Source organism: Motacilla alba, chromosome 1A (assembly GCF_015832195.1).
Source record: "Motacilla alba alba isolate MOTALB_02 chromosome 1A, Motacilla_alba_V1.0_pri, whole genome shotgun sequence".
Taxonomy (NCBI): Eukaryota; Metazoa; Chordata; class Aves; order Passeriformes; family Motacillidae; genus Motacilla; species Motacilla alba.
The window spans coordinates 53,999,104-54,018,005 of NC_052031.1; the positions used below are offsets into that span (position 1 = coordinate 53,999,104).

The window sequence follows — 18,902 nt, forward strand, 5'->3', positions numbered from 1 at the left end:
GTCAGGCTCTGTTTTCTTGTGAGGGAGGACCATCGTGTTGTAGGAAGAGGGCGATGCATTTCCTTTGTTACTTGCTGTGTTTAACCCTGAGTCTTTCCACTGGCTTTTAGACACAGACAATGCCTAAATCATTTTTATATTTACTGTGATGTAGGTGTCCCTCTTGTACCTTGTGCAATAAGACCTGGTAATGCCTATTGTTTCAGTCTGGTCATGGAGTGTCTAGCAGGAACTGGATGCTGCAGCTCCTCTCCTTTTTCTTTCTTCTGTAGAACACTGGTTTATGTCTGGCAGTGGCTAAACATTTCTGAAAGACTAAGCAGTAGAGACAGGCACAGATTTTGTGTCTACAGCTTTGTGTGGCTATTCCACAATTTCCATTTCCATTTCCTATAGCAAAAGTTAGTTCTTGCCTGTAATAAGCTGAGAATGGTTGGGAATGTGCATTAGTTAACACTTTTTTCACTCATCCTCAGCTGAACAGCCTAAACCAGTATTTACAAGAGGTGTGAATCGGAGTTCTCATTGCAATTACAAGTCACTCTGAAAGCTGTTCCTGGTGATGACTGCAAAATTCTTAATTGTGAGGATTGGCTGGGAATCTTGCCTCGATCCCAAACCAGCCTTTCCAGATTTGGAAGAGGACAAAACCAACAAAATGCTAGCTTGTTCAGCTCTACCTGCCCCTTCTCCTAGAATGAATAAGAAAATAATTCAATGTGCTTTTTGAGAAATGCACATTTTCAGAAATAGGCTTTTGGTATGTGGTCTGGTAGCAGTCCCCACCCCAGCTCACATCATCTGCCTACAGCATTCCCAATCCAAATGTGACACTGAGCACTGAGTTTTATGTGCTGCCATCTCAAAAGGTTTGGGGAGTGAATAAGCACAGTGAAATTTTTGAAATGGCCAATCCTTTGCATTTAAGCTTTTGGATGAAATAGAAACTTTCCTGGGAATGGTCAGTTCTATTTCCATGCTCATACGTTAAACTTGCCAGGTACAATTAGGCTTGGACTTTTGAATGGTAATTTCTTTCCTATGAGAAAGAGGAGGAAAGGGTGGGTACCTGAGAGTACGTGGATGGCTAGATTCATCCTCTGTGCTCCTGCTGGCTTTGGAGCCAAACCAGAGTTAACCACAGTGTTATGGGTGAAATTGCCAATTTAATTTTATCAATAATTTGCAAGAGCCAAATTATGATATAAAAACAAAGTACAAAATTTATTTCGCGCAAATTGACAAAATTTCGGTAAGCCACGGATCGGACAGAGTCTAGCCCGGGAATAGACCCTGGGTGACGCGCTGAACAACCCCAAGCACTGGCAGCTTCGGAGTGTAGCGAGCACACCGAGTTTCCTCCACGCAGGTCTTTTATCCTATTTTTCTTGCCGCGGGCTAGGAAGTCCATTGTCCTTTTCATAACCAAACAAGTTCCAAAGGTTTCTCCGGTCCAGTAGAATGCTATCTGATGGAAGGTGGTCCTGTCCTCGATGTCTTTGGGAATAATTCATCGGCTTCTGGTCTTGTGCTAGACAGGACTAATCTCAACAATACACAGTCACATCCCGAGAGAGATATCCTTGTTATCACCCTGAATTCCGATACTCAGTTCTTACTGGAAATCTCTTTTACAAACCGAGAGGTTTCCCAGAACTGTTTTAAAATTCTAAACAGTGTGTTCTCTCCCCTTCCAGTCGGGAGTATCCAGGTGTGCTGCTGATGGCGTAATTCCCTGTGTGGTTGCAATCTTGAAATCAAGGGTCCCTGTTGGGTTTCACATGTAAATGGAGTCTATTGGTATGGTATGTGTTGGTATTTTACTGCAGACTGACTTTTCTTGGGTTTTTCCCTGAGAACATGTCCAGACGTAACTCTCTTTATATCCCTTTTTACTTTAATATCTATCTACTTTATTTCATACTATTCTGAATCTATTTCTCTATTCTAATAAATATGAATTTTGACACTCATTCATAACACACAGGCAGGATTTTTTTCTCAGTGCTGCTTCTGGAAGAAGCAGTGACAGCTCTTGATGATGTGGCAGGTGTCCCATCAAGGTGAAGAGCCTTCCATCCTTATATGACCCTCCCTATTGCATCTGCAATCCACGCTGCACTGGGATCGTGGAATCCCAGCATTCCAGGCTCCAGGCTCCAGGTTCTCCCTGCTGCAATTTGTAGTGGAATTAGGCGTGTGTTGGACAAGACGCCATGGGTGCTTTCATTAGCTATTCCCTTTTCATGTTAAATCTCAAGAAGACTCATTTTGTTAGGGTGAGCAGGATCAAAATTCCAAATTTCATGGCTGACTGGAACCTCCTTTGAAGTGTGGAGAATTGTTTTGCCTCTGTATTGTCATTTGAACTGGAAGTGTCAAGCAATCAGGATTTTGAAGTGAGTCAGACTTGGTGCAAATAGAGATAGTTCTGTGTGTTATCAACTGTTGTTGGGGTTTTTTTGAGTTGCTTTTTGAGTTGACAAGGCAGATTGTGGATGTATTTCTGTTGGACTCATGCAGTTCCATGGGTGTAAGACTGGAAATGGGAGTGACGGTACTGTCACAAACTTACTTTCACAGAAGAAAAGCATGGTGAGGTTTTGTCCAGTTGCCAAAATTGTGGCTGTTCAGCTGACAGTACACATATGTGTGTGTCTATCCCCTATTTGCATATTTTAGCATAATTAATTTTTAAACTTCTGCTACTTTTAAATAGCTGGTGTGTAACCCTGTAAATTTGGTATATTAACCTTTTCCTGTGTGCCTTGGCCCGCAAAAAGACACTATTTTCTACAATCAAGTCCTGTTATATGTGATGAGAGTAAATGAACTCTTCAGTACTCTTCAGTTTTACAAGATAAACCTTTTCTTACAGGCCTCTTGGTTTCTTAGTAAGGTGGGAGACATTAGAAAGTATTGTTATAGGTAAAATGCCAATTAGGCCGAATCAGTAATTTGCAAGAGCCAAATTAAAGTTAACAAAAAGAAATAGGGTTTATTTCGCGTATCGAAATACAATTTGTGCCAGCCATGGATCAAAAGGAACAAGGGCCAAGCCCGGGACTTGGCTCTGGGCGAACACCACTCTGGCCCCCTTGCGCATCAGAGCTGGTGAGTTCACGAAGTCTGTTCGATTCAGTCCAGGTTTTATACTCTTTTTCTTGCCCGAAGCTACTTTTCCTTTGTCCTTTTCTTCATTTGATGAGCTTTCTCTGGTGTAGAAGAATCCTATCAGATGGGTAAACAGTGCCGAATCCAGAGTCTCTGGAATATTCATGCAGTCCTCTTGTTCTCCATTTGGCGTGTGCAGGATATCTGTCTCCCCCTTGGATAAAAGCGGCTTTGCAATACACAAACCGAGTCTGCAAATACATACATGTTGAATAGGGTTTCCAGGAACCGGGCTTTTACATGCTAGTGAGTTTATCGGTAGAGGCTACTCATGCTCAGTTGATTATCAGGAACAACGCCATCTCTGGTTATCAGTGGCCATGATGGGCCGCTGATGTCTCGGGCGTTCCAGGACTTACTTAGAAGGTCCGCAGTAGCGCAGTAGCGGACCTTCTCCTTCATTTGCTAATTTAGACCTCTATTCAGTGTACACCTGTGGATACTGTGTTTCAGTGAGGGATGAGGTAACCAGTTTCTCAATCCATGTGGCAGATTTTGCAAGCCTGTGTTGTGTCAGACCCTAGTGACATGACTGGACATGTATCTTAGTATATTATATCCTTCCTAGGTACAAACATATTTATTCAAACATGAATTTTAATATATTTATAACAGTACCAACAGTAATTTAGTTCAACAGCAGGAATAATTTTTTTGCATTTATTATAAAAAGATTGCTATAAATCAGATGAGACAATCATCTGTTACTGGGTGGTAAATACTGATTTTCCTTCATGCAGCTGTGCTAAGCAGAACACATTAAAACACCCACAAACCAAACCAAACCCAAATCAATCACCTGCCAGTGCCCTCCATTTCCATAGGTAAGTGCTGAGCATGAAAACACCTGTGAGACCTCATTTAGCCTAATGATAATCACACCTTCAGCACTGATAATGCACCTGCCAGGTGAGCCTGCATGGCTCAGTCATCAAACCAACTTCAGGCATACATTCCTGATCTTGTGTCCCCCACATCCCACGTCTGCCTGATCCATCAGAAAAAGGGGTTGGTAAATTTTGAACATTAAGGCAACAGCTTTTCAGAGCCCAGGGATGTGATAGCCATCTCCTGAAGGCTATTGCTGGAGAAAAGAACTGCTGAGAAGTGTTTAATTTTACAGCAAAGTAGCTGTAAATAGCCAGGAGTTTAAAAGTTCCAGTTATATACAGGATAGAAGCCATCCTCTTGGGATACTTCCTGTGCCCTCTGTGCTCATTGTAGATTTTTACAGTACTTTAAACAAGGTGGATAAGTTTGTCCCTTGATTGTTTTCAGGGATTTGGAGCAAAGTGCCACTTGGATCCATCTCACTTTCTGGTGCTGGGGCAGAGAGGGAATCCAGATCCTTCAGCACTCCCTTCTGTGACAGATAAAAGCCTCTCCATAGTTTTTGGGGAGGGGGAGAAATCTCCCTTTCTTCTATAGGAAGATGATTTCATCCTTGCCTTTCTCACCTTTAGCAGGGAAGTCACATGGCCACTTCTTCTCAACCCAGCTGCTTTGGGAAGTTGGGTGTTGTTTTCTATTTTTTTCTTTTTTGGGAGTGTGGGGAGGCAGACCTGCATGTTCCCATGTCAATCCCACCTGCCTGCTTGGGGGTTTTGGCACAGCCTCTTCCTTGCAGCACACAAGGCTCCAGAACGTGCCCAAAATCTTCCTGGTGCCTTGGGAGCCTTAGAATTGCAGAAACATGGGAAAAATTGTGTCAGAAGGGATCTTAGAGATCATCTCATTCTATTCCCCTGCCATAGGCAGGGACACCTTCCACTGTCTCAGGTTGCTCCAAGCTCTATTCAGCCTGGCCTGGAACACTGCCAGGGATGGGGCAGCCACAGCTTCTCTGGGCAACCTGTGCCAGGGCCTCAGCAACCCTCACAGGGAAGAATTTCTTCCTGATATCACATCTAAACCTTCTCTCTGTCAGTTTGAAGCCATTCCCCTTGTCCTTTCACTACAGCTTCTGATGAAAAGTCGTCCTCCAGCTTCCCTATAGTGCCTTCAGCTACTGGAAGGTTCTGTGAGGTGTCTACACATGAACCTTCCCTTCTCCAGGCTAAACAGCCCCAACTTTACCAGCCTGTCTCCATAGGGAAGGCGCTCCAATGACTTCTGGACAGCTATGTTATTCAGCCTCTGTTGGGAACCTAGGAACTGAAATTAACATTATTTGGAGACCCTGACAGGGGGATTCTCACCCCGAGTCTGGGTCCTGTGCTCTGGTGTGGGTGTGCTGGGCTGGTTGGAGCAGAGCCCTGGGGAGCACGAGGGGCTGTCCTTTCCTCACCACAGCGCTGGGAACACTGCGTCAGCCTTGGAGCTGCAGGGCTGTGAGCCATCCCACAGCTGGTGTCAGCCTGCTGTGCCACCTGGGCTGTTTACGTTTGCTTCCTTTGCAATGGCAAAGGCTGAAAATATTTCCCATAATTTGTGTTTGCTGCTCTCCGCAGAAGAGTCATGATTTATTTTTACAGTAACTTCACCTTCCTGTTTGTGTACTGTTTGTCCCTGCAGTAGCGGAGGGATACGTGCCCTCCCAGCCTGCGGAGAACAGGGGATGGGGCTCTGCTGGGAGAAGTATTCTGCTGGAAATATCTGCTCATTTATTTAGCTAATGGCTCAGGAAGAAAAGCCTTTTGTGCACTGATGGCTGAATGTATCATAAAGCAGAAGTCATAAGTCATAGCCTTTTTTTTTTTCTTTTTTCAAATTAGGTTCCCCACCCTGCCAGAGCTGCTTTCCTGAGTCATTTCACTGGTTGCAAACACTGTTTTAAACTCTGTCTGCACGAAGGGAGGAAATGGAAAGAGAATCCCCATCTCCTTGCTTCCCTATAGACTTGCCCCTCGGTGCTGAGCTGTGCCAAGGGGAGAGCCTCTCCATTGGGGAAGAGTGAGTAATTGAAGGAATATGTATCTCTGTACTGTGGCTAAGAAGCAACTCGGTAAAGGGGAAAAGTGAGGGTGAAGTGGGCAGCATGTGGCTGGTCATAGACGGTACAAATTAGGAATTGCAGGAATGGGTTTAGTTCTCTCTGACAATTCCTTGTGCAATAAAATAATTTGTGCCCCAAGGCTGAGCTACACTGAGCCTCTGTGGGTGGGTGGACAGGAAAAGCAGCCTGGGGTGCATTGGGAAGAGCAGGTCAGGGAGTGATCCTGCCCCTCTGCCCAGCTCTGTGTGGCACATCTGCAGTGCTGTGTCCAGTCCTGGGCTCCTCAGGACAGTAGGGACATGGAGCTCCTGGAGCGGGGCCAGTGGAGATGATTTAGGGCCTGGAGCATCTCTGACAGGGAAAGGCTGAGGGAGCTGGGGTTGTCCAGCCTCGAGAGGAGGCCCAGCCGACAGAGGCCCTCAGCTCTGGGTGTCCCTGTCTGCAGGGAGGGCTCCGAGCAGGGCCCAGGCTCTGCTCCAGGGGCCCAGCAATGGCACCAGAGGAACGGGCAGGGACTGAGCCCAGGAGGTTCCACCTGGACATGAGGCAAAACTTCTTCCCTGGGCAGTGACTGAGCACTGCACAGACTGTCCATAGAGGGTGTGGAGTCTCCTCACTGGGGATATTTCAGACCCCTCTGCACATAATCCTGTGCTCTGGGATGGCCCTGCTGGAGCAGGGAGATGGGACCAGCTGCCCCACTGTGGTCCCTTCCAGCCTGAGCCATCCTCTGGTTCTGTGGAGGTGTGGGTGCAGACTTCAGTAACATCATTCCTCTGCTAGGCTGCTGGGAGCCAAAGAGTCTCCAGCAGCACCTCTGGCATTGCAGAAGGTGATTGCATCTGTGAAAACACAGAGCACAGAGGTGCTGCCCTCCAGGCTGGAGGAAGGTTGCTGAGTTCTACAGGGATTTAAAGAATCTTTTTGCTGGTTTTGGCAATGGCATTTTCATCAGGTTTGGCTTTCGTGAAAGCTGGTTTTAGAAATGTTTGCTTTGGAGCCTGAGCAGGTTCCAGGCTGGTGGCAGGACTCCTCCCATGGGCAAAACTCTTGGTCAATGAAGTGCTGGACCAACATTCTTCATCCTGCCCTGGTTCAGGGACTGTAAGCACAGGAAAAAAAATAGGAGGAAGAAGAAGAAGAAAAGAGGGTATTCCTCATTCTGCTCTGAAAAGTGACTGTATAAATATGATGCTGCCAAATCAAATACTAAAATAAGAATTGTTTAACTTCTTGGATCTGCAAAACCTGACCTAGCCTGAGGAAAATGAGTGAGGAACCCTTGAGCCCACACTGCACCAACTCAATTAGGTTTCTGGTTCAAGAGCACCTTTTGGCCTCAAAGGTATTTGGTATTTGCACAAAATTAGCTTCAACATAGTTGCACTAACATAAAAAGGAGCTGTTATCTGGAGAGGTGCAGAGGCATGTGTGGAATTCTCTGGGACTTTTTTTACTGGCAGTTACATGCAAAATAGAAAATATCCTGCTTGGAACAGAGCTGGCAGGCAGCAAACAAAACCCAATTTAGAGACTTCCCATGGAGCCGGCAGTGACAGGAAGCGCTAACACAGCCACTTTTTAGAGGGTAAAACAGCACTTTGAAAAGTGTAAATGTTTCACTTCAAAAAATGCAGAAAATAAGTCAAGAATTCAAAAATTAAGCAAAGGCTGCTAGGAAGGTACAACTTTTCTTCTTTTCTCTCTTTTCTTTTTCTTTTCTTTTTTTTTTTTTTTTTTTTTGCTTATCAGCTTCTTTTGTGCCTACGCACATTTGATCTGGTAAGTAAAGACTATTTTTAGCCCAAGAACCTCTGACTTGCCTTGCATCACTTTGGGCCTGAAGCAGGACAACATCAATGTACCTTCATCACAAAACTGTTTTATCTCTTCCTTGAATTCCTAGATTTGTTCCATAGAGCCTCCAAGATCCTGCCACAAGAGAAGCACAGATCTTGCAGATCTTTATTGCAATGCACATTCCTCTTCATGCCAGCATCACCTGAGACTGCAGTCTTAATCTCACTTGTGCTTTGCTTCTGTCTGGGGTTTTTTGCTGGTTTTGATTTTGCGGTGGGTTTTTTTTGTTTTCTATTTTTCAATAAATGGAAAAAGCTAGTTTGTGGGGTTGTGCTGCTACATATTGACCATCAGAAGCTTGGAGTCTTTGATTTCATCATCTAAACTAAAGAACCACTTGTTAGATCCTGTTGTGCTGCCAGAACTTCAAGCTGGGGGAGCCCTTTGTTTATTTTACACTTTGTCTGACCTCCTGTATGCCCAGGCCATTACATTTTCTCCCAAATATTACCTGTTCCTGTTATTCCCCACAACTTGCTGTTTTCCCTCACTTTTATCCTCATATCTGTGATCTGCATTTGCCTTCCCTGCTCTGTTTCTAGCACTGACCCTTTCCTATTTTCTCCCTTCCCTTTCCAGGTCCCTGTCTTCAGCTTCTTTTCCCCTGATCGAAGTCCCACCTTGTTCCTAACACAGCCTGCTTCAGGTCCCAGCACAGGACACCTGAGGGAAGCTTTCCATGCTGCTTCTAGCAAAAACAGGGAATGATGTATTGCTGTATTTTAAAATGGTGCCAGAAAGGGGAGTAGGAGTGGAAGGAGAATGTGGTCCCCTCAGCCCCTACTCATCCTCTTTGGGTTACAGTGACTGAGGCTCTCTCCTAGGATTTTTGGGATGGCTGTGTCACTGCGTGGTAGCTCTAGGGACTGGCACAAAGAAAGGGGTCACTGGTTACCATGGGATTTTGTATTTTTCTGTGGAAAAACAATGAGAGTTTTACTCGTCTGGGAAGCTGCCGTGGAGTGTTTGGTATCAAGCTGAGAGAACTGATATGAACCAGTTAACTAGGAGGGCTGACTGCAGAGAAAGTTTCCAGGCTGCCTTACCAGGTCACCTGAGACCAGACCAGGAGGTTTGGCGCAGCAGATGCACCTTCTGAGATGGAGAGCTGAGCACTTGGGATACCAATGAGGATCCCCAAAGCCTGTGTTCCTCGATGGCCTTAGCTCCAAATACCCCAGAGTGAGGCACCAGGTCTGGGGCAATGCCTGGCACCAGGTGACTCCAGCCAGGAGAGGTAAAGGTTAGTGACCAACCAGGACTGTCTTTTTTGAAACCTCACATTCCCACCCTCCTCCTCCTAAGGACAAATCCCTGCTTTGAGTCTTGCTACATCCATTCTGTTTGTGTTTCACAAGCCCAGGGGTGGCAGAGGAAAAAAAAAATGGGCAAGTCCTACTGAAACCAGCAAATCCACTGGGTGTTGTCCAAGGGCAGAGAGCTATTTCCAGGTGTGCCTGAGAGACTGGCACCTCATGATATGTGTCAGAAGGCCAGCTGCTTCTTGGGCTGTGCCAGGTCTGGTGCTTTCAGGTTGTTGTTCATCACAGTGTCCCTCCAGAACAGCTGATAGCAGAGGTGTGCCGGGCACATGGGTGAACCAGAGCCTTGTGAAAAAGGAAAAAAGCCTGTTCTCCTCCACTGCACATGGAGAAGGAATTTGGGTGCTCATGTAGAGAGGGGAGAGGGGGATGCAGACAAGGGGAATCTGCTCTATAAAATGCACTTCCTCCTGCCATGTCCTTGAGCAAATCTGCCTCTGGAGCGTCTACACCACATCCCATCCTCCAGGCAAGTCCATAAGCATCTAGGAAGCACCTCCTACACAGGGAGACCTTCCCAGGGAGGCAGGTGAGGGCAAGCCTCACGTTGCCCCTCCTCCTGGGGGCAAGACTGAGACAAGAGCCAGTCAGCTCTGACCAGGCTCAGGAAAGTTGTTTTGCATCAGGGAGCAGCTCCTGTTCCCAGGCAGAGCCTGATGATTATCTGCACATTCCAGGGCCTGGAGGCTGAGTGTAGGGGAAGCTCTTGAGGACAAGTTTAGGTGCCCAAGTGCCCAGACTTCCCCTCCTGGTCTATGAGGACTGTATGAATGAAGGTGTCTCCCAGAAGCTCACACTTCCACAACTTTTCCTTTCTAAAAAGCCATAGGCACCTCTCTAACAGAAGGCAGAAACCATCCCCAACTCTCAGGCACTGCTTCCAACACAGAGGCTGAGCTTCAAGTTAAAAGGCTGATGTGCTTTTATGTATTTTTTTTAAGTACAGGCAAAACAACATTTTTCTGCTAAAATAATTTTTGGCAGTAACCAAAGATACTTCAGTACAGACAAAAAAAGTCCTCCACTCACCTCAAGGAAGGCAGCAGAGAAAGTCTTAGGCCAGATACCTGAACTCTGGAAACTACGAGGTGCTGAAAACAGAGTCGCATCACAAAAAGTGGGGAGGAAGTGCTGGGACCAGCTGCAGGGCTAATTTTACAGATAAATGTGACTTGGATTGTAAAACAAATAGAAGGACAACCTACACTGTTTAATAGAAATCTTCCCCAGGAGTGAGATGGGAGCTTTGCCAGCAGACATGAGGGAGGAGGTGCCATTAGCAGTGAACAAGAGGCTCACTTGTGTCTACAGGGCTGGAAGAACAGAGGTGGCAGCTCACAACACGCACTACCCGGCTCAGGAAGGGGAACTGGTGGCAGCAAAAATCAGCTTTTCCTAATTGCAGTGCCAAGCCAAGGGTGGAGCAAGGTTGGCAAGGAGGAACAACTCACTCTGTGTAGGGGACCTTGGCACGTGGGATTAACAGTCCTTGATGGGAACAACCTGCCAAGTGGTGTTTGCTGGTTTCTCAGCGTTCCTGCCCCATTTTTACCTTCAGTTTTGTTTATTTTTCCACAATTAAGTCCTGGAAGAAGACACACTCTCCTTCACCAAGCCATAAAACACCAAAGGAATTGTGTATTGTTTTCCCCTGATAAAGTTCTTCTGACCTTGGCTACTAATGGACCACCAGGCAATGATGAGAGTCTGGGCTGCCTTACCATGATCAGGCTACACAGCTTGTCCAGCCTGGAAAAGAGGGGGTTTGGTTGGGAGAAGGCTCATGGCAGCCTTCCAGTAGCTGTGGGGAGACAACCAAAAAGAGCCAGGTAAGAAAACAGGCATGGGTTGAAACCAGAGAAGTTCAAGCTCATGAGGAGAAACTTTCTCATCAGGACACCAGCCCAGTAGGGGATCAGGAGCTTGTGCAGTTTCCATCCTCGGTGGTTTTCAAGGTTGGGTTAGGTGTAGCCCTGAGTAACCTCCTCTGACCCTGCAGGGGTCCCCTTCATGGCTGACCCTGCTATGAACAAGAGGAAAGGCCTCACTTATTCACCTCACACACTTGCCATTAAAACATGATCTGCACAATCAGGAGGGGTGGTGACTTGACTCAGTCTTCCTTCTTCCATCTATTTACACCATAGTTGCCACCCTGATTTCTCTTCTAGAGCATTTTTGATATGCACACCATGCACAACCTTCAGCCCAGTGCTGAGGACAAAGGCTGCAGCCACAGACTGTGTATGAGGGGGAAAAGTCCCTTTCTGTGCCTCACCTAACAGCTGAATGTTTATAGGTCTTCCAGGAAACTTTTAAAAGTGAAGGAAAATAGGAGTAAAACCACAATGAAAATTATTTTCTTTACTTGGCGGTCCAGTGATGTTAATGATTGAAGGTGTACAAATCAGAATGGCCCCATACTACAAAGCAGCCACCCTGTAACAGCAGAATCCCCTTGTATTAAAAATCAGGATAAGCAGCTGCTCCTCAAACTCACACTGCAAATAAAGCCATTCCCCACCTGTGGAGCAGCTGCCCCACCCCATGGTACAGCACAGCTATGTGGCTTCTACCTGAAAACAGTGACAGACCCCATGGCACTCCTGATTTTTCTGCATTCACTCCCACACAGAATAAAGTCACAGAGAGCTGCAAAGGAGTGGCTAATCCCAAAAAAGAAGAGGAGCTTTTTCAAACACCCACTCCAGCCTTCCCCATTTGTTTGCACTCACACTGTGCAAGTGGACCAAGCCATGAATTCTGACTTGCTGAACACTGGCCCCACCTCTCCTCTGCTTGGTGGCTGATGATGGTGGGACATTACCTGAGCTACAGCCATGTCAAATCCCTGCTGAGAACTTGCTCTGCCCTGCATCTCCACTGCCAGGATATTTAAAGCTGTTTTTTTTAATTGCAGACCTGCAGCTGAGGTGAGCCTGTGGGTCTGGAAAGGGTTGCTGCTGAGGGCTCCCACACAGCTCTCCACAAGCAGAGGCAATGCTGGCATAAGCTGGAGGTGCAGCCAGCCCAAAGCCGAAAAACCTGTCCTGTGGTGCAGCTTCCTCAGCTCTCCTCCACCCCGCTCTTTCCTCACACACAGCCACGGAGCAGCAGCTGGAGATGGCAGCTCCTTTCAACCAGCAGGACCTGCCCTGCTGGTGCTGAAAAGGGAAGGGTGGTGCTGGTGGGGCAGAGCAGAAGCACAGCTGCCCAGTGCATGGCAAGGTGAGGACTAAAGGCCAGCGTTAGAACAAGGCATAAAAGGTCAGTTCTCAGCCCCAGCCTGAATTTCTATTGATCTCAAAATCAGCAGTGAAAGAAGAGGAGGCATTCAGCATGCCATGAATGGCTGCCTTGTGGATTCATTTTGTGGGAGCCACGGATGTGGAAGCCTGTGTCCAGCGGTGGAAAAAACCTCACTTTACTATCTTTGTCACTGCCAGCAGAGTCTGGCAAACGTCTAGAGGTTCTAGGTTCAGTTAAAAGCAACTTTTGATAGGGCTCAAGGTCCTCACTGCTGGCAGTTCAAATTAGGTAATTTCCTGAGAGCTGCCAAGAGGCAGAAACTGACGAGGTGGCTATTTTATAATCATAATTACACAGTGGCCATAAGCATAAACCACCCCCTAAACATAGAAACCAAACAAACCCCAGCTTGGGATGTGCTTCCACTCCGCAGCTGGAGCAGTGTAGCTTGTCCCAGCTAGGTGGTAACAGGTAGCCACAGCCCCTCTCTGCTCTGCTGATTTCCCAGCTGCCAGGGAGGGCACAGCGCAAAAACAAGCAGCAATCACAGATCCTGGGGTACTTTTATTTGATGTTACTGTTCCCCTTTTGGCTTCTCCAGGACTCCAAACTCGGGGCAGACAATAGCTTATATACCGGGGGAGGGTTGCATGGGAGGATACAGAATTCGACAAATCAGTAGAACTAGAGATAACAAACAAGGGGGGCATTCAAATATCACCCAATGAAGAATCCCAAGGGAAAAGGACAGTTTAGAGAAATGCTAAACTGACAGAGAAGTTTCTTGAGAAGGCAGTTTTTAGGAAGGGAATGGCATTTCCTGCCAGGAGGAGTAAAGGAAGTTCTGGGAAAAGGGCAGAGGCCAAAGGGCAGCACAAGGAGATTACAAATCAAAACAATAATCGTATTAATAAAACACATCACAACAGAGCAACATCTCTCACCCAGGGACAGCAGGCACTGGTCCCCATGGGACATCCCTCATGGGACTCTCAGGTCCCACTCAGGCAGTTCAGGATGAAAAAGATGCTGGAGAAGTCAGAGGGAGACATTGCAGTGTATTAATCGCTGCCTGCAGATGGAGGCTGGCTGGGCAGCAGAGGCTTGCAAATGCCTGCAAGAGATTAGGGCAGGGCTAAGCCTGAACTTCAGGCACATCCCCCATGGAAATGGTGCCTGACGCACATTTTTCACAGGGATTTTTGGCCTCACTGCTTTCCCCCCTCGAGGACAATTGCTTTGAACCTATCTTCTGCAAGGCTTGCTTGGGGGCTTGGAGATTCATCTGAAGAAAAATAGTGGAGAGGTACAGGCAGTTCCTAAAAAACTGTCTGCAAGCACTTGCTATTCTTTTCTCTTGGTAGGTGGAAAGGGAGAAGTATAGTCATGACTTAGAGAGCCTGTCAAATCCAGGCTTTTCTTTCTAGCTGGAGCAATTTCTTTAGGAGCTCTTTTGGAAGTCACCCTGCAGGTAATAGCATCCTCCTCTTCTGCAAACATCTCTACACCCTCTCTGAGTAAGAGTGTTAATTGCTGAAACATAGGGATTTAAGTTTTTGAAGTGTACAAGAGGAAAGCATTTATTCCAACCCTTCCAATGTGTCAGGCCCACCCCTCTCTTTCCACTGTAGCCAGCTGCTTCCCACACCCTTTCCCCACTTCATGGGCCCACTGTCATTTTTTCCCTGTACTCAATTATGATGCTTATGTACCAGGGCTGCTGTAAAATGACAACGTGCTGTACCACAGATGACTTTTCCAGCTCCATTGTAAAGGAGGAAGACATTTCCCAGCAATAAACTCCGTCCTCCTGGAAAACCAGTCTCTCCCTGCCTTGGTACACCTCTCATAGAGCTGACCACGCAGCAAGCTTGAGACTCCCTCCATTCCTAAAGCAGGCTAGCTCCAGTCTTCCTAAGTAAGTCTAAAAATCTTCTGGCAAAATTACCCTGCAGATAACCAAATACAGCCTTCCTCAGGACTTCACTGCTACATCCTTCCCCTTAGTCAAACACTTTTTTTCTTTAACTTGTTTCCCAGTATAAACTCCCATATTCTCAATGGTACGCTGTTACAACAAATAAATAGCCACATCTTTTAGTGGTTTGGTTTTATCCGTTCTTATTTTCCTCCCAGCAGCCATGGAGCAGAGCTGAGAGCAGCCTTGGAGCAATTCCCATTCCTGGCAGTGTCCAAGGCCAGGTTGGATGGGCCTCTGAGCAACCTGGGATGGCAGAAGCTGTCCCTGTCCATAGCAGGGGTGTTGGAAGGAGATGTTTAAGGTCCCTTCCACTCCAAACCATTCAGTGATTTCATGATTTATTAGACTTACAGGCAGTGTTTTATGTTAGTCCTTTACAGGATTTATATTACCAGTTACCTCTTCTACCATCCAAAGCCAAGAAAACATCTAGACCAGGACTGCTCATATCCCACAGCCCTTTGCTATCCACAAACACATCCCATAGGTACTGGAATATACAGTGTCCCATCTGGCCATAAACCACAGCTATTTTAAGCACATTTGCAACAAAGAATTAGCAGCATCTGTATGTAAAGGATAAATCTCCTTTTATTTGGAAAAAAAGCTGCTTAAGCCCTTTTTCTTTCTGGAGTGGTTTCTCACATTCCAGGCAGACTTTAAGGTCTTGACATAGCTGCACCTTTGTTTACTGATGGGAAAGGATGATATGGAAAAGACAGTGTTTTACTTTTGTATGTTTTCCTCCATCCTATCTTTTCCTCCCAATAGATATGCCATCTCTAGAATAATTTTTCCCTGCTCCTTTTTTCCCCAGCATTAATACTTGCTTCTCTGATGACCCTCCAAATTCCTCAGAGGGATCCCTCTTTCCCTCCCTCCCTAAGCATTTCACCAGTGTCAGTCACTGCTGCCACAGCTCTGGCACTATCCTAAGCACTGTTTCCCCTTCAGTATTGTAACTCCCCATTTCTGTTTTCAAGAACAATCTATTTTTTGCTGCTTTTGCCTCTCTGTATTAACCTCACAGGTCACATTCTATTCCTGACCTAATTCAAAGACAGGAACTTGCTCCCTGCTTAGACAGACAGTGCCACACAATCAGATTTTTAGGGTAACCATTCCTTAGACCCAAATGCTTCAGGAAATTTCATCACAATTGTTCACAGTAAGGTGAAACTTGACATCATCAATATTCATTACTGAAGCAGTACTCATTCCAGACTAGCCTGCAGGTCTGAGGCTGAGTTTTTGCATGAGTTTTGCATCTGTAATCCATGATCTTGCTTAAAGGAAAGTAATACTTGAGTAATAAGGATCAGCTCTTCCCTCTCACATAAAGTAAGACTTACCCATCTGTTGATTCCTCAGAAAACATCAATGCACATGCAGGTGATGTTCAAAAGAAGGGTAAAAGATTGGGCTGTAGCACTCAAAAACCACATGTGGATTGAGGGTGGATATCAAAGAGGCAGAGTGTGGCATAAACAGTGTGGGGAAGGCAGAAGCACTGCAAGCTAAAGACTAAATCCCAGGAAACCCCATCCCAGCTTCTGTGGGACACAAGAACAGGGGCAGGTATTCACTTCTGGATCTTCAGCCAAAGATCTCAGCTCAAGAGCTGCCTCTGCAGCTACTGCCCAAACCTCACAATCTGGGGTGCTGAGTCTACAGCTGAGTTCTCTTCCCTCTAGTCACAATCTACTGGAATTTCCTGGACTCTGCCATAAGCTGCTGGACTTCAGAGACAGCAGATAGTGGCAATCTGAACACATGCACCAGCATCAAAAAGTGTGGCCAGCAGAACCAGGGCAGTGATTTTCCCTCTGTACTTGGCACCTCATATCCCACATGCATTTTGGGCCCTTCAGTTCAATAAAGATATTGGGGTGCTGGAATATGTCCAGGGAAGGGCAAAAGAGTTGGGAAATGGTCTGGAACAAAAAACTCTGATGAGGGGCAACAGAGGGAGCTGAGGCGGGGGGGGGGCTCAGCCTGGAGAAGAGGAGGCTCAGGGAGGACCTCGTGGCTCTGCACAACTCCCTGACAGGAGGGGGCAGCTGGGGGGGGGGCGTGGATCAGGCTCTGTTCCCAGGGAACAGGGACAGGACAAGAAAAACCGGCCTCAAGTTGTGCCAGGGGAGATTCAGGTTGGACATCAGGAGAAATTTCACTGAAAGGGTGATCAGTCACTAGAAGGGCCTATCCAGGGAGAAGTGGTGTTCCCACCCCTGGAGGTGTCCAAGGAACAACTGGACATAACACTCAGCGCTCTGGTGTGGTTAACGAGGGGGTGATTGGTCAAAGGTTGGTCTCTATGATCTTGGAGGTCTTTTCCAACCTAAGTGATTCTGTGAACAAGAAGTAAAAAGTCAGCAGTAAACCTTCCTGATGGTTGACAGTGATTCACTCCAGCTCTTCCAGGTGCCAGGTTCATTAGCATCTCCAGAATTACCCATCTGACAAAAATGCTACTTCTCAGTTCTGCAAGAGCTCAGTGGGGACATGGCTGCTCAAATTCCCATGAGAGATCTTCCCCTCCAGGCTGTCACATATAATCACAAAGAAAATTAGATCAACTCCTTTCTGGAGTAATTTCAGTCTCTGCAAGACACACAAAAACATGATTACCATTTGACTTTTTTTTTTTTTTTTTTAAAGAAGGCCTATGAACACAGAACAGGGCAACATGTTACAGAGGAGAGCTGTATGGTTCCCTTAGACAAGTGACAGTGGGTAACACAAGTGTGACAATATATTCATGCATCCGCAGAGCCTGACACCCACAAATTCTGCTATTTCTCATAATAAATACCAACCTCCTCGAAGGAGAAAGAGGGGAACAAGCAAGGACTACTCAAAGACATTTGTATTACCCAGAGGACAGAGACCAGAAGCTTCCAAGAATACAGATGAGACTGTTCAGTAAGCAAGCACCAGGTACAGGAACAGCACATCAACCTGCTGGTAAGCCCATAGGTAGCCCCTACCAGGAAGTATTTTAGAGACAAAAAAACCCACTTAAAAGCCATTTAGATTAGAAATACTGGACAACTTGGTAATTCTTTAGACTAAGGGCTCAACACTGGTATCTCTGCTCTCTCCCATATCCATACTTAAACTGAAACAGGACAGCCTCAACTCTGCAACAGCAGAGCTGGACACTTAACTGCTCATACAAGTTAGCTTTATTCCACTTGGAAACCTGAGATTTGGCACACGTGTTGTAAGCCCTTGAGACTGCACCTCACTGGCTTTAGGGAAACAAAGCCCCAAGCCAGCCAGTGAAAAAATCCTAAGCATGCACTAGGCAATGTGCCCTGCCAAGAGTCCAAGGCCATGCCAGGTGTCAGGGGACAGTTGTGGCAGCAGACAGGCTGATGTCAGGAAGCCCAGCTGGCCCCATGGCAGAGCCCAGCCTGGCTGCAGGGAGCTACCACTGCCTGCACATCACCTGTGTGACAGCCAGCCTTTGCCACCCTCCAGGGAGGTGACAGTAAAAGTGTTACGGCAGTGATATTTAAGGAATATACTTAAGACCTGCTTTCACTCACAAACACCAAGGGAAGAGGAATGACCACACCTTCCCTGACATGCTCTGACAGCATCTCCAATTCCCTTCCAACATGGGGCACTGGCATAGGACTGCTTTCCTGCATTATCCCAAAAACACTTAACATGTTATGCAACTTCAACTCCTTGCTATGCCTCTAACAGTGGGATTAATCAACTTAGCAACATCTCCTCTCCCCCACAAACAATACATCTTACTCTTTATTAAGTATCAAATTGTCTCCAACATAAATTGCATCCAAATTATGTAAGTTTCAAGAAAGTCAGATATTTTACGTACAATGTTTGTCTTGAGTCAGATAAACCTTTATCATTTTAACCTGTAACATAAAAAGCAAACCTACATCAGTACCAAATAAAGCATTAAAAAGGTAACAAATATATAACGTTTTAGAAATGCTCTCAAAACATGAAAGTTAATGGTGAGGATTTTTACAGTGCAGGAATCTTGGGTTTGCAGCTCTTAGACCATCTCTCTTTCCCTGCGGATGGCACAGCACAGAACCATACTGAATATCATGCCAACAATCTGGAAAGAAAGCAAACAGATTAGAAATCAGGAAAGCAAAGCATGTGCTTTTATCAGCATGAGGACAAGCTGCTCTTCACAGCCAAGAGGTCACATTTTATTCTGTATTTTTACACTTTACTCTGCCATTCCCCACCCCCAATCCTCAAAGTTCATTCCCAGGAATGGGAATTCACCTCAGTACTTGAAAACAGATCACAGAATATGTCAAGTTGGAAGGCACCCACAAGGATCTTCAAGCCCTGGCACAGCACCAGCAGCTATAAACCACTGCCATAC

The 18,902-nt window shown here is 46.3% G+C and overlaps 1 protein-coding gene across 2 annotated transcripts in view; it reads right to left on the reverse strand.

Annotated features, from left to right (window-relative positions):
* Positions 1 to 3,787: 3,787 nt before the first annotated feature.
* The window catches only part of CD9 (CD9 molecule), a 34,078-nt gene continuing 18,963 nt past the window's right edge, over positions 3,788 to 18,902 (reverse strand). For both annotated transcript variants that reach the window (XM_038154286.1, XM_038154285.1), the window contains exon 8: positions 3,788 to 18,623. In XM_038154286.1, the coding sequence (XP_038010214.1) occupies positions 18,558 to 18,623 (66 nt within the window). In that variant the 3' untranslated portion in view covers positions 3,788 to 18,557. The remainder of the gene's footprint in view (positions 18,624 to 18,902) is intronic.